We start from the raw sequence: 14427 nt of genomic DNA, 5'->3' as shown, positions 1-14427 counted from the left end.
GGAGAGACTCAGCCTGCAATGGTTGTGGGCTATGAGCCAAAGTATGTATATGCAAACGAGGAAAAGATTCCTGATGACCTGGCTTACCGGCCAGATAAGGTTACCTTCGATGTGTTTGTCGATCGGTAGACCCAGAAAGAGCAAAGAAGGAAGATAATCTAGGCTGATATAAGTGTCGAGTGATAAAGCTGAATTCCTCCCGAAACAAAAACAATTTGAGATAGACAATCTATCTCGCAAACTTGCTTACCCTGCTAGCTCCAAAGTTCTAGCAAAGATGGGTAGATGGCACAGTCCGGCCGTGTGACGTTTGCAAGGTAAACCACCAAATAGCGCGAAGTTGACAAGACGCAGATAACAACAATATCAAAACACTGGGCGTAAAGACGAAGGTTTGAGAAGTGGAATATCGTGTAGGATCCAAGTGAGGCCTTCTAACAGATGAGGGATTGAAAGTAGAATATGTCAATGGTCGAACGAGTCTTTATGTGACGATTCGAGTATAGTATCAGATGCGAGACTTCATGGAGTGAAGAGGGTCTGGTCAGGATAGTATAAAGAACAGATAATGCCAACGAGAAGATAAGAAGGGCGATCCGGGATCACGAGGGAAAAGAGCAGAAAAAGAGGAAGAAAAGACAAAAAGGTCAAAGAAAAGGAGGCAGATTCAAAAGGAAGATGAAACAGTTTGAGATGCATAGGAAGAGATCATCATCGTTGACAGCTGATCCAGCAGTTGGCAGACAGCAAATTAGAGGCTTTTACAGCTATAGTAGTAATTTAACTAAAAGGTAGCTACTAGATACTACCTTCTTATGACACAAAAGAGTACAAGGAAGGTCGACCTATGAGCCTTTGAGCCTACAAGTCACAGATTACGAGACTACCCTTAGGACGGAGGTGATTAACAGGTTTCAGTGGTGAGGTGGGTTCGAGCTGGCCCCGTTGTTGTTCGTCTACCCAAGTTTGATGATGATTTTAATACTAATGATGATTTTTATTATTTACCGTTAGTGTAAGGTTGTTATTATTTCTGGTTGTTTATTACCTGTGTTTACCAACGGTGGTAAGATTTGTCTACCTAATTACGGCGCAACATGGGCGTCTGTTCATGTACCTACATAGGTTCTAGGGTCCTGTACCTTCCCGTATGCTAGCTTTGTACTCCGTTAAATGTTTCTATTCCCTGTGCTCCAGGAGTGCCTTTGATGTTGAGACAACTCCTGGACATTGGTTGGGTAGGTAGAAGGGTCCATTGCCTATTTCTCTGAACTATCCCATTATTTAGGTATTATTATTATTATTACTTGGTACCAGTCTCTGACAAAATACTCCCAACTCTTTTGAGTAGCTATAACGGGTTCCACACCAGGTTCCTAGATGCTTTAATCAAAGCCTTCTCTAGCGGTCAAACCTCTCAGAACGTCCGAGCCCGGGTTTTTGGTTTGGATGACTGGGTTTAATTATTTGATGAATGCCTAGCATGCTCGTGAAGATAGGAAGAGATTACAATAGGCAACAGTCAGGTGGAGGAATAAAGCGATCAGGTTATCTTCCAAATCTGCGAGAGAAGGAAGTATCGACGAGGCTTTGCAGGGCCATGTAACTTTGTGCTCTCTGGACTCGAGCATCTTAAAAACGTCGTTGATCTTATTTCTTGATAATCCACCTTCAAGTGGAGGGCAATGGTGCACGTATGAAGACTCGATTGGAGATCTGACGATGAGATTATTCATGAAAAGATCAAACGAGGGGAAATAAGAGGGGCACTAGAGGACCAGAGGGGACCTAGAGGTAAAATAAAGTGAGTCTAAGCCCTTTTTGTACTTAGACTTGAACTACATACCGGGAACCCCGGTGTGCGAACCACTGATTGTCCTTCAATTTCTGAACGGAATTCCTAAATAATAAATTATCTGTTCTTTTTTCCTCATTTATCTTATCCAGTAATTTCCCTTTGTATATTTCTTTCTTGCTTTATTTCCAAACAAACTTCGTCGTTCTGCTTCTTGCCCCAATAATATTACTACTTCGAGTCTTGAAGAAAATTGGTTTAGTGACCATGGTGGTAGTTCGGACAATCGTACATCAGTGACGAACGGGCTGTTTTATACTCAACAATGAGTCTTGCAGATACGCTAGTCAAGTACGAATAAAGTCAGAGAGGGCAATGCATACGCCCAATCAATGTGAACATTAGAATATGATAACATGGAGGGATCTTGGGGGCATTAATTATTTCTGCTGACAAGCAACAATATTGAGACGATATAACTGTGTATACTTTTGCCAGCGTCAGGCTTATACCGGTTCGAAGGAGACGATCAAGTTCAAATCTCAACGGCTTTTCTGATTATTTCTAGGATTCAACTTCTGGTAAGCCGGACCCGAGCCCCTGTGATGGATCTCCATTCTCTAAGCAGCTAGTCTAACGGCGGGGAGGAACCCCCTTTCCTCTACAGGCAAGTATCGACCAAGAAGCTGAAAACATAAGATTGTTCTGGCCAGTGGCCACGCAATAATAATTTGTGACTACTGCCGAGGACTGAAGAATAGATTGTACATCGTCATTGCTTGTGCCATTCGTAGAGATAATTCTACCTAGACACCGCTCTGCTGTTCTCATTACGAGTCACCTACCTTACTTGCCATGGAATCTAGCTCCGTTACGGGACCAGCAGACACCTCTACATGTGTCAATTGACGTATCACTTATCACTTGTTGTGTGTACACATGGCCTCCAATTGTCTCCCGAACCAGCTGGTTGTACATAACCTGAGTTCCTGACATCCTTAAACTGAATACTTATGTGTTAAGGAATCGGTTCTAGACTTACTCTTGACCTTGAAAATAGTGTTTGGCATGTCAAGGTTGTGAGGTACTCGGTACTTCATTACAATAGCACCCCCCAGTCATTTCTCTGAAGAGCGTTCTTGGTTGTTTCAGTCATCTATAGTCAGATCCAATTAATTCCCCAACAGATTTGTCCCTCCTTGGTGGATGAGCCCTACTAGTAGTACCTATCTACATTAAGACTCGTTCTCAGTTCGATGGTTCTGATGATCTATTGCAAAATTAGGGCTTGTTGATCTGTCGGACCAGAGCCACAATCATGAAGCAAGACACGAATCTAGAATCTCTCTAAACTCGACAGCAAACCGACATTATGATTAAGTAGTATTATTACCACCACAACCAAAATCGCACTGCTCTATGATGAACCCTGAGGCGGATAGCGACACTTTGCCACTATGTGTGCCTTGAAGTAATTATGATATCTAGTGCAAGACTACTATCGAATATTCAACCTTATATTACAGAATACGGGAATTCCCACAGCTCATTGAACTTGTGCAAAACACAGGAAAGAATCTTCACAATCATGGTCGTACTGATTGCTGAACTTTCGTTTGAGAGTCATCACTCCTCTTCTCATCGAACCACAAGGCCGAGGGACAAGGGGGTAACCCGTCATCTGCAAGATTACCTAGGGATCAGTGGGGCCAACGGTGGCTTGCCTTTAATTTACTGTTCCGACTGAGGCGGTGGATGCCACCGCAATATCATGCCAGCCAATCCACCCTTTCCCATGCTCGGGGTTGGTCCCTTCATGTCCTAATGTAAACAGGTTAATTGCATTGTTATTCAGTGGCAGGAGAGGTGCCAGCCTGCTCTAACTCTCGGAAAGTAAGAGGCTTGAATGGGAGCCAAGTTGCCAAGCCGCAGGAAGCGGCCCATGGTCGAGAATTATCTATAACGGACGCCAGTTGACAACGGTCCTGACCTGAGATGATCTATTGCATTCGGTTGTTGTCCGTCCGGCTGAGTTGACAAGTACCGCCACGGTTAATGACAGCCAGGTGCTCTCCCAAATTGAACAAAAGAGATCAGGTATTCGGAGTTGGTTCATCTGATCACTTGCTCAGCCATACGAAACGTATCAGAGATTACACGATACAGGTTGAACCTCAAGTGGCGGTGGGTTGCAACTCATCAATCTATACCTATTCAATCGGTCGAGAACAGGTGTTTCCCTATCTCAACACAAAATGCTATACTCTTTCTGCCCACGCCTGTGGAAGAACGAAGAATAATACTGAACTAATGACAAACCGTACCTCACTGGTCTCTGCACTTGCAAATCCCAAGCGCGACACAATGAAATTCGATGAATATGAACGCATTGATCCTGATCAACCAGCCGAACTTTCTATCCAAATGCCAAGTAAGTCCGGGGCTGCACTAAAACCATCATGTTGTATAATCACAGGAAAATTGTGGAGTAAAATCCAAAGTGTGCCATTATTCAATCATAGAACTCGTGACTGTGACGTGTGTGGCAGAATATTGGCGTTGATAATCCAGGATAGATGACCCTTTCAAAATGAGAGCTATAGAGTACAAATTTTCTATTAGCCAGTAGCATTGGGCTGTATGCGTTCTACAGCCAGACGATGAAACTTTCAGCAACTGGATTGATCGTGGAAATGGATATTGATGCTTGGATATTAATGAACAACAGGTGAGACTGTTTGATCCTGAGACGTCAAGCTGTGCCTATGGATACCCGTACCTTACTAAGGTATCGAATTTCAAACGCTTGAAGAGGGCAGCTGTAGGCAACCAACGCCATTCGCTGAACAGGTGGGGGTACCTCAACGCCCAGTCCAGACTAAGGTAGGCTATACTCCGTACACTACCTATCTTATTCCTGGTAAGTACTCAGTACGCAATGATCGTCGTAAAGAAAATGTCCGACAGGCTCAAGCGTTTCCCCCCACCCTGCGCCACGGTTTGAGGCAAGGTAATTTAAAATTGATTTTGACCGTGACATCAACGAGAGGCACCTATTCATTTCCCTTCATTTCGCTACCGAGGGATCAGGTAAAAAAGTACTTGGGAAATCGTCTGTCTTGCTTGCCGATTCTTTTGTGCACCAATATATTATGATGAATCTGAAGGACGATCTAAGCTACCTAAGCGAGTCGGTGACAATCAGATCCCGGTATTCTATGGACTACTGAGTCTGCTGTTTGCTGCGGTCCAGTGGAGCATTGAGGCTAAAAATAAGCGAGGAAAGCGATTTAAAACGCCAATAGTCAGGAAGTACTCATCAAACTCTGTATCCTACAATCAGGATCAACTATGAATCTCTAGTAGGGATTGGTATCATGTACTCCGTAATACTGTCCTGCAGAATAAGGCATATATCTGATCTAGGCAGCAAAACAGGTGATCCATTGGTAAAGCCATAACGTGGCCCTTGGTGGCTGTGGCTCCGTAGAAACCGCGGAAAAGTCGATATTCTCGTACCGTGCGCGATAATATTTGACGACGACAATCAAGTTATCAACTGCTTGGTGGTCAAACGCCCACGGTGGATCTGGTATTGACTTCTGGTTTGCTGTGGTGGAGTCGGTAGTGCTGATTACGGTGGATTTGCGGTGGCCGTGGCTGGGCGATGCTTTGTCTTGGGAAAAGAACCCAGCTGTCACCTTCCATAGATTGATTAGAATGGAGATTGGAATCCATGGTCGAAGTCATCAACTGGAGGGCTTTCATATTGCTCAGCCTCTCTAAGTGTCTAGTGCTTTGTATGTTCATGCCAGCCGCGCAATCAACTGTGGTATGTTCTGGTGACTACCAGGCATGGTATCGGCACGAGCCCCTGGTCATTGGTAAATAAGAGCTGGTTACCTACTTCTGTTATTGTGCTGTAGATCAATATCTGACTTCAGCTCTCTCAATAACAGATCAGTTGACCTCTGACAATTCTTTATCATAGGTGTTAGACATTATTACCCTGACATCAGAGGTCAGTCATACTTCAAGCTAAGTTGCGTCAATGCAAGACCATGAATTTAAAACGTCCATCGACAACTGTGCTGTTGCACCTGTAGACAGATAGATATTGAGCTTGCGCTTCTGCACGGCAATCCATCAAGACATTCGACATTCCACGACTGGAACAGTCGTATGGTTGCACTGCAATTTAGCGTTCCAGAGGTCCAATACCAGCCAGACCGGGCCATCCAAGTCAAGGCGATTTGCCGACCAGATGCCAGCGGCGAGCCACAGTCAAGTTGGACGGTTGGGCACTGAGCCCTGACTGTTTGGCGTTTACTGTCGAGGGTCTAGGCTGGGTATCTGGGTCGGAGTTGGCTCCATATCTGACAAGCTGAAACGCGAATCTCAGAGATGTGGGGAAAGACACGAAATTACTCGATCAATGAGTTTATGACCCAGGCTCATGGCCGGGGGCCCAATACGGCATTGTCGCTCCAGCGCGAACAAAGTAATTTACTGACCTGACCATGCTATGGGCGTAACGAACAAGCGGGACAAAGTCTTTGGGCAATAATAAGAACCGGTTCATGAGCTCTGGACTCCGCAGAGGATAATGCCCTGTCCGGTCCAAGAAATTACCGGGTCTGGATTGTCAATCATCTCGAAGGAGTGGCAGGTAGGAATAGGCACCTGACCCACCCATGTGCCTTCACACTCTGTGGCACTTCTTTTAGTAGAAAATGTTTATCATACTGAATTGAAGCTTGTGAGGGCTATGACACAGTATGGAATGATGGTTGCAGTTGATAGCCGGCCCAATGGATGGATCTACAGAGATTTATAGGCCCAGCTTGGACAAAATGGGCCACAATTCTCCACTATCTTTGTACCTTAACCATGATGCTAACCATGCAAATAGCGGTATTCATCATAAGCAATCAAATATATCAAACGTATCAGACAATGTGGGAACGCTGATGCGTCCTTTACTTGCAACTGGCCCATATTATATGATTCTGCCGTTTCATTTGCATACGACTTCCCGTGTCTGTAATATCATTGCTGCAGGTTTGACAATGCCTCGGAGCTGGATTTGTCCTGGATCTAGACTTCAGATGGCCAGGATATCACTGGGTACTCTGGCCCGAACTTGCTGTAGGCCCTTGTTTGGTCGATATGTACCTCAATGGCCAGAGCGCCTTCTCTCTCAAACTCAGTAGGCACAATGTGTTTCGATAGCATAACAGAGCGCTTAACGAGATACCTGGCCGAATACTCTGCCATGCATGCCGCACTCAGTAGACTCCCCTCCAGGGAGAGATGCAAACAGGCGTGTCTGATCAAAGACAGGGATGATGCTTGCCTCAATGGAAACTATGTCACAGACATCTAATCTTGTGATCTTTGACCCATATCCACCGAATTGTTTGTGTTGACTGACATATCTGACATCTTTTATCGAGTTCTCCTTTGCTGCTTTGAGACTTCCATAAGGCTGAATAGGAACGATGCATGAAAGAGAAGGGTACCGTAGTTATTTGATAATAACGAAGAGTGTCCATTGTTTGACCGAATATTCTTGTTTCAAACTCAGTCTCTAAGAAATGTTGTGAATGCTACTTTCATTTGCTACTTTTATTTGAGACAAAGACTACAGCCACTTATTCATTCATTGTTTGCATTTTGCATAATTTTGAAGCGCAGTCTCTATCACAGTCCTAAGACATCACATCAAAGGAGTCAGGTGTATGTCTTACAATGCTGGACCTCGGAAGATATTCTCTGATACGCCTCCTAGCACAACTTTGACAAAGACATATTTGAAAGCCAGCCTTCTTTCATTGCACCTTCGCAAGGACTCCAACGAAATAGCATCCCAGCTCCTATTTTCAGCGTTCGTCCAGCATGGCTTTGATACACGGCAATGACAAAAGACAGACTACAGAGCAAAACAAACAGTCAAAAAGCAATGGCTATTATGGCAGGCATAAATCTACAGGATTATTCCCTGTCGAGAATAGCATTCGCGACCTGAGTCTGCACTGGATTGATACGGTTCATATCACTGCAACAAGTGGAACATACTTGTCTCAACAGGTTCATCATCACATTGTTTCCTATCCAGGACGACCTATTCAGCATCTGCAGCAGCAAACATATCATATATTGCCCGTGGGACTGGTGTGTAACAAATGGCGAATCAGGCCTCGCCCCCTTCAGGCTCTCTTCCTGTAAGTCCTTCTCTAACATACATGATATAATGGATAACCGGTTTAACACAACTCCCAGCAGAAAAACGCTGTATCCGCAGCCTGGAAACATGTCTCCTTGAAGCCGACCTTGCCTACAAGAGGCTTTGAGAACAATAATGGACTTAACCTCTGCTACCGGAATGCAGCCCTCATGCTGTTTCTCCACACTCCACAGTTTCTGAGCTGGTGCAAGAAGTACTTGGGGCAAAGCACGAGCAAATCAGTCCCCGACGTGGTTCGCAAATTGTACGACATGTTCATTGCCTACTGGCAATGTCCCAACCGACATGAACAGGCCCTGGAGAGCTTGTGGATAGAACTTCAGAGTCCAAAGTACGGCCAATTGTGCTGGCAAACAACCCTGGGCCAGCAGCATGACACATTTGAAATGCTGGAAAACATGATCTCGCTCCTCCAAAGGCACACAAGCCAACCCTAGTAAGTCGCGCACTATCCACGTTTCATAGAACCTAGTTAATCATCATGAAGCTGACATATAGAAGCAATGACGAGCTTATGGATTTGATGACCGTGGCACTGAGCGGGTGTCGTGTTTGCAAGACTTGCAAGCAGAAAGACTCAACAGCTGGGGATAGGGTACGGTACCTCAGTGCAAATCTCCCAGGCTCCATGAACGCTACCCCCATAGAGGAGGCCATCATTAGTGGCATGAAGTCGGAGACTCTTGCGGGTTGCAAAACATGCGCCACTAAACAGACCCCTCATGAGATTCAAACTCAGATAGTATTTCCTTCAGAAATCCTTATCGTTCAGGTCAATCGATACAAAAAGTCAGGGAAACTGAGAGACGAAATTGAAGTTCAGGGAGAGTTAGCCATTCCAGATTCCCTTCTAGATGACAGTGTTAAGGGACAAGGCAAGATTGCTTACGAGCTCTATGCCGTCCTCTTTCATATCGGCGTTGACAGTAAAAGCGGACACTATACTGCGGCCGTCAAGGGCCCCTCTGGTGAATGGGTGATGACCAACGACAGTCGCGTGATATTTACCCAGACTCTGGAAAAGAGTATGAGCCCGCCAGGTGCTGGAAAGGAGAATGTTTACATACTCGCGTATCGACGACTGGAAACCCAGAGCAATTCAGCTGACTCCAATACAGGTTTATCAGCCGCTGTCACGTCCTCCAACCCCAAAGCATCAATTACTGGCCAGAGCGTGACCTCTTCAGGGCATTCCAATGCCGGCTCATCGAATGAACCAGGCTCAAGAAAAGGGTCGGTCAAGGGTGGTGTACAAATGAAAGGGATCATTGAGCTAGAAGGGAGGCCTATCCAATGGACGATCAACCAGCAGCTGCTCCTGGACCCAGGTAAAGGTGCACTTGTGGCTCTGGGGCCCCGAGCAAGAACGCAGCGTGCTACTCTGCAGCTCACATTAACTTCAGAAGACACCGGCGAGATCCTCGGAGGACAAGTGACCACGTCGCTCAAACCATGGGGAGTGCAGAAGCCAAAGCGAGGGCCTTCAAAGACTGCAGACACCAAAGATTCCAGTGCCGGTACGAAGAAAGCAGCAGACACAGTGTCCGGGAAAGCAGCCAAGCCGAAAGGTGTCACAAAGAAACCCTCCAGTCCGCCAAAAGGAACCCGTCAATCGGCGAGACTCCGGAGTAAAGCTAAACAATAAAGAGTGCAAAGCCACATCGACTGGGTATAATACGCAGAGTAAGTATACATGGTTAGAGCTGATGTTCACATGTCCGCCCCTGCAATGATTGCGGTCCTTTTAACTCCTTGTGTGACCAATTCTCCGCCTGTGTTTTATGTATGATAGACAATACTTATAAATTGTTGACTTCTTTTACAATGAAGTTCAGTGCCTGTAAAAAAGCGACATGGTCATAAGCTTGTTCTCATGGTAAGTGGGGACTTCATTGACGACATCCAAGCTTTTTTTCATCGACTATCTGGGACAAGCAGGGAGCATTCATCAAGCATACGTACTTCCATGGAGTCAGCGCTGGAAGATGGCCACAAAAGCCTACCTTCATCTACCCAGTTCATTGATCGACTGATTTCACAACTCGCATCATGTAAGCCCGAGGTGCGGGATCCCGGCGATGGGATGGACCATCCCACCATACGTCCTCAACGACACACTTCCACAAGCCAATCACCTTTCTCTTCCCTCCCCGAGGCTCAATTATCTCAAGTTAAGTCAGTTATGCTGACCTTGCACTGTTTCTTCCCAAATGAACTCCTCCTGGCCCTAGATATCCTGGATAGGGGACTGGTCAGGCGATTCACGCGGGATGAACACGTCGGGCAAGCATCTGCATGCTCACAGCTTGACGGAACCGACCCCAGGAACACAGAAAGACCGCAAGAAGACATGTTCTATGTCATATCCACGTCTGCAGCAGCGCCGACCTCTCCATCCCGGGCTCCCCGGACACGCATAGAGCAAAAGGGCTACGAAGTCCGCCTGCACGCCTGGAACTGTACGTGTCCCACCTTTACGCTCAATACCTTCCGCGACCCGGGCCCGGCCCACTCCTCTCAGTTTGACGGCGAAGCCGAAGATGAGACTCTGGATGAACAGTCTGCCGCCAGCGACGACCCGACTTGCCACTATGTTTTTGGCGGCTTGTTGACCCGAGGGCCTAGCCGACTGGCACCCCCTGTCTGTAAACATCTGCTCGCATGCTTGCTGATGGTGCGCTGCCCTGGAATCTTCAGTGGCGGCAGCCGTGGTCAAGCCGGTCCTGTCTTTCTGACTCGCGAGGAATTGGCGGCGCGGTGTGCGGGTTGGGGTGGATGATTCTCGCGACGACGCAGAGATTGATCCCCAGATGTCCCTACGCCTCTGTCTTGGGGAGGCGCTACGGTGCTATGATACAGAAATTACTTCACCTCTAAGAGGCATTCAGACCATTATTTCAGCAAGGCCCTTCAGCTGTGCCTGCCTGCCTGTCTGTCCATTTGCCTGGAATTGGGCATTTCCTTGTGACGCAAATGCCAGACATGTCAGGGAAAGCCTCAAGCTTGAAACTTTTAATGGCGACGCAATAAATACTTCCAGAAAGAACTTGAGGGAAGTATCCACTAAAGAGATTTCTGGCTTGTCTACAGTCCAGCATCCGATGGCGTGTTATATCACAAAGGGATGAATGTTTCCAAAACTGCTCGAGCTCGCTTGGTACAAGCTCGGGCCGAGATCGATTCTCAGATTATCGTAATATGCACTTCCATGCATAAACTGAAAATGTTTAATGTCAATGTCAGTTGTGCCATTGTTGAATGACACTTCTAGCTCTTCTTCTTGGACTTCTCCTGATCCTCCTTTGGCTCGCCGTTCATGCCATTCGCCTTCTTCGCACCTTCCTTATCACCTTTGGCAGCATTTGCTTCTTGCTCCTTCTTTGATTCGTTCTCTTCTTGTTGTTGTCGGTTCTGAATCTTGTTCTCAATCAAATCGTGGAAGGCAGTGATAGCACGAATCAAGCTGCTGATATAGATGGCCATCAGTTGATCGTTGGTCTTTATGCTCATCGCCCGCGCTAATTCACTATTTTCCATCTGAGGTTCCGACCCACTTAGACGCGACGTTGCTGCTGGAGTAGATAGGTTGGGAAGAAGATTGAACACATCCTGAAGATTGCCAAGGATAGCATGGTTGACCGGCAGCTCGTGATCAAGGACCTTCTGGAGATATTGGCCGATATCACGCAGGCGCAAGTGCAGACCCTGCAGCGACTGAAGCTGCGATGTTATGCGTGTTGAAAGAGTTCCAACGGCAACATCCCTGATGTCTCGAAGCAGGTGTTCAACACCAATTTCCTCAGCCTCCTCGGCCTCGATCACTGAAGGGGTATGGACAAATGTTCTGGACGTTGTTGTGCCATCCTATGTAGAGCGAGCGAACCAATTAGTTGGATACGATTGAAGAGCTCACAAGGGCATCGCATGGGGTCAACCTACGTCCTTGATCTCGTCAACAGCAAAATAGGCATCTGTGGGAACGCCAACTTCCTTTGGTTGGACGTCGACAATGACCAGTAAGGGGTTCGGTGTGTATCGTTTGAAGAGTTCATTGATCTCAAGATCAGAGGCTCTTAACTTAGGACCAGAGTGATACCATCCGACAAGCTTCTCGCGGGCGTTGATCTTCTTGAACATGTCTCGCATGGACTCAACGAAGTTGTGATCTAAGAACCAAACGGAGGGATCCTTCTCATCTTCCTCGAATGGAACTAAAAGACAGAGACATCAGAACTGCCGTCCATCTACCAGGGAACATAAGTAAGCCGGTTTGGGAGACGACGCACCTGCAAAGCTGTTCGATACTCGAACTGTCTGGCCCAAATTCTCTCCGAGCAGCACACCAACAACACGCTTCCGAGTTCCCTTGGCTGACCGTCCATAATGATCTGCGACTGAAAGAAGGACTAAGGGAGCTACCGTGACGGTGCGCGTGACGAGGGAGAGAGTGTCCGCCGTGGTGGCAGGCATGGTTGATTTGATTAGATGAGAATGATGGCAGAAGGAGGGAAGATGCTGGAGGCCGTGGACTGATCACAGACGCTGTTTCCGATTGCACGGAAGTCTGTGAATAGTTGTGGAAGCGACGGAGAGAGAGAAGTTGATCTGGGGATGAGGATTGGAGTAAGAATGAGGAGGATTATGATGACGACGGAGCGAACGATGGAGCCGCTGTTGTTCTGCGCTGGAGCTCCTCCGTTGTAAAGCCACGCGAGCTTTGGTAGTCTTTGTGGCTTGTGCTTGGCTACTAATGCACCAGCCACTTTAGGGCCTTGTTGCCTGAGGCCAGACAGCCGGCACTTGTGTACCTTCAACAATCATTCGGCATGTACTATGGATGCAGAAAGCCTCATTTTGAGGAATTGAAAGTCTTAATGACTGGATTACATGTGCTCATATGTTACCCTGACTCAGTCGCTACTCGTAGGCGCTGGAGCGTTGTACTTGACCAGTAAACCCCGAACCTCGGACGCGCGGGAGAATGCTCCGGTTTCGATCTCTTTTTCTCCAAGAATTAGTTCTCCGATCCTCCCTTCCTTTCCGTTTCCCCGTCACTGAGCACCATTCTCTGCCAGGCACTCGATTCCTTTTCCCTCCCTCTCCTCTCCCTCCTTCCTTTTTCTATTTTTGTTCTTTCTCCGGTCGATAGCGTCATAGCTCAATTCAGCCGGCAGTAATCGCAATGGCTCCTATCACAGAAGAGGTCGTCCACGGTCTGAAAGACATGATTGAGAAACTTGAGAACCGTGTGCAGGAGTTGGAGGCCCGCCTCGGCGGCGAATCCAAGCCCAAGTCTATCGCCGAGCAGATGCGCATCGTCCTTATGGGACCCCCCGGTGCTGGTATGGTCTTTTACAAGGGTTGCCGCTTGCGATAATGGCTTCATGGTTCTAATCGGGTTGTAGGCAAGGGTACTCAGGCGCCACGGCTTAAGGAGAAGTACTGCGTGTGCCACCTGGTACGTTATTGAATTGCAAGTCATTGTGCAAAGTGTGCGTCTGACATTCCCCTCTCCAACCTCAAAGGCTACCGGTGATATGCTGCGGTCCCAGGTCGCCAAGAAGACTGAGCTCGGAAAGGAGGCCAAGAAGATCATGGACCAGGGTGGTCTTGTCAGCGATGAGATCATGGTCAACATGATCAAAAACGAGCTCGACACCAATTCTGAGTGCAAGAACGGGTTCGTACACACGTGCCTTGTTGAAGTTCATTCAGTCGGAGACGGAAAGTGACTGATTGTCGAATGTTTCTAGATTCATTCTGGATGGCTTCCCTCGTACTGTTGCTCAGGCTGAGCGTCTGGATGACATGCTTGAAGCTCGTAACCAGAAGCTCCAGCATGCTATTGAGCTTCAGATCGACGATGCCCTCCTGGTCGCCAGAATTACGGGACGTCTTGTCCACCCTGCCTCTGGACGGTCGTACCACAAGATCTTCAACCCTCCCAAGAACGATATGAAGGATGATGTCACCGGCGAGCCCCTGATTCAACGTTCCGATGACAACGCCGAGACGCTGAAGAAGCGTCTTTCGACTTACCACGCCCAGACCGCCCCTGTCGTCGAATACTACAAGAAGACCGGTATCTGGCGAGGCATTGATGCCAGCCAGGAGCCCGGCCAGGTGTGGAAAAGCTTGCTTGGTGTTTTCCAGAAGTAAATGCAGAAAGTCTTCTAGAAGGTACCATATGGGTTCACGAGCGTGCGTCATACGGCCCCCATCACATCCCCTGCCGGCAAGGGGAGGAGTGCTATGTGTGAAGGATAGATCCTGAAATAATTCCATGTAATCTGCAGAATGTGCACATCTGCCTCTTGGTAGACTACAGGGAAGGGTATTTGGAGTCCTTTTGGCGTCCGTACATAAAGATACCTTCAGTCCAATT

General features: G+C 47.3%; 4 protein-coding genes across 4 annotated transcripts; 3 read left to right on the top strand and 1 right to left on the bottom strand.

Annotated features, from left to right (window-relative positions):
- Nucleotides 1-8523: 8523 nt before the first annotated feature.
- Nucleotides 8524-9687, top strand: AFUA_1G07555 (ubiquitin carboxyl-terminal hydrolase; the record flags this gene model as incomplete). Its single annotated transcript, XM_001481664.1, has 1 exon — nucleotides 8524-9687. One exon carries the CDS (start codon nucleotides 8524-8526, stop codon nucleotides 9685-9687), a length of 1164 nt encoding a protein of 387 aa, XP_001481714.1.
- Nucleotides 9688-9915: 228 nt separating this feature from the next.
- On the top strand, nucleotides 9916-10821 carry AFUA_1G07550 (uncharacterized protein; the record flags this gene model as incomplete). The annotated part of the gene is made up of 1 exon (XM_001481663.1): nucleotides 9916-10821. One exon carries the CDS (start codon nucleotides 9916-9918, stop codon nucleotides 10819-10821), a length of 906 nt encoding a protein of 301 aa, XP_001481713.1.
- A 488-nt stretch (nucleotides 10822-11309) lies between these two features.
- Nucleotides 11310-12823, bottom strand: rpn8 (proteasome regulatory particle lid subunit RPN8; the record flags this gene model as incomplete). Its single annotated transcript, XM_745407.2, has 3 exons — nucleotides 12329-12823; nucleotides 11982-12253; nucleotides 11310-11906 (listed from the first exon to the last, which is right to left on the bottom strand). Exons 1-3 carry the CDS (start codon nucleotides 12510-12512, stop codon nucleotides 11310-11312), a joined length of 1053 nt encoding a protein of 350 aa, XP_750500.1. The 5' UTR covers nucleotides 12513-12823.
- A 401-nt stretch (nucleotides 12824-13224) lies between these two features.
- Nucleotides 13225-14201, top strand: adk1 (adenylate kinase ADK1; the record flags this gene model as incomplete). Its single annotated transcript, XM_745406.1, has 4 exons — nucleotides 13225-13384; nucleotides 13448-13500; nucleotides 13568-13722; nucleotides 13796-14201. 4 exons carry the CDS (start codon nucleotides 13225-13227, stop codon nucleotides 14199-14201), a joined length of 774 nt encoding a protein of 257 aa, XP_750499.1.
- Nucleotides 14202-14427: the final 226 nt, after the last annotated feature.

Source organism: Aspergillus fumigatus, chromosome 1 (genome assembly GCF_000002655.1).
Source record: "Aspergillus fumigatus Af293 chromosome 1, whole genome shotgun sequence".
In the NCBI taxonomy this organism is placed as follows: domain Eukaryota; kingdom Fungi; phylum Ascomycota; class Eurotiomycetes; order Eurotiales; family Aspergillaceae; genus Aspergillus; species Aspergillus fumigatus.
The sequence above is the reverse complement of the archived record's forward strand: the minus strand, read 5'-3'. Positions and strand labels throughout refer to the sequence as shown.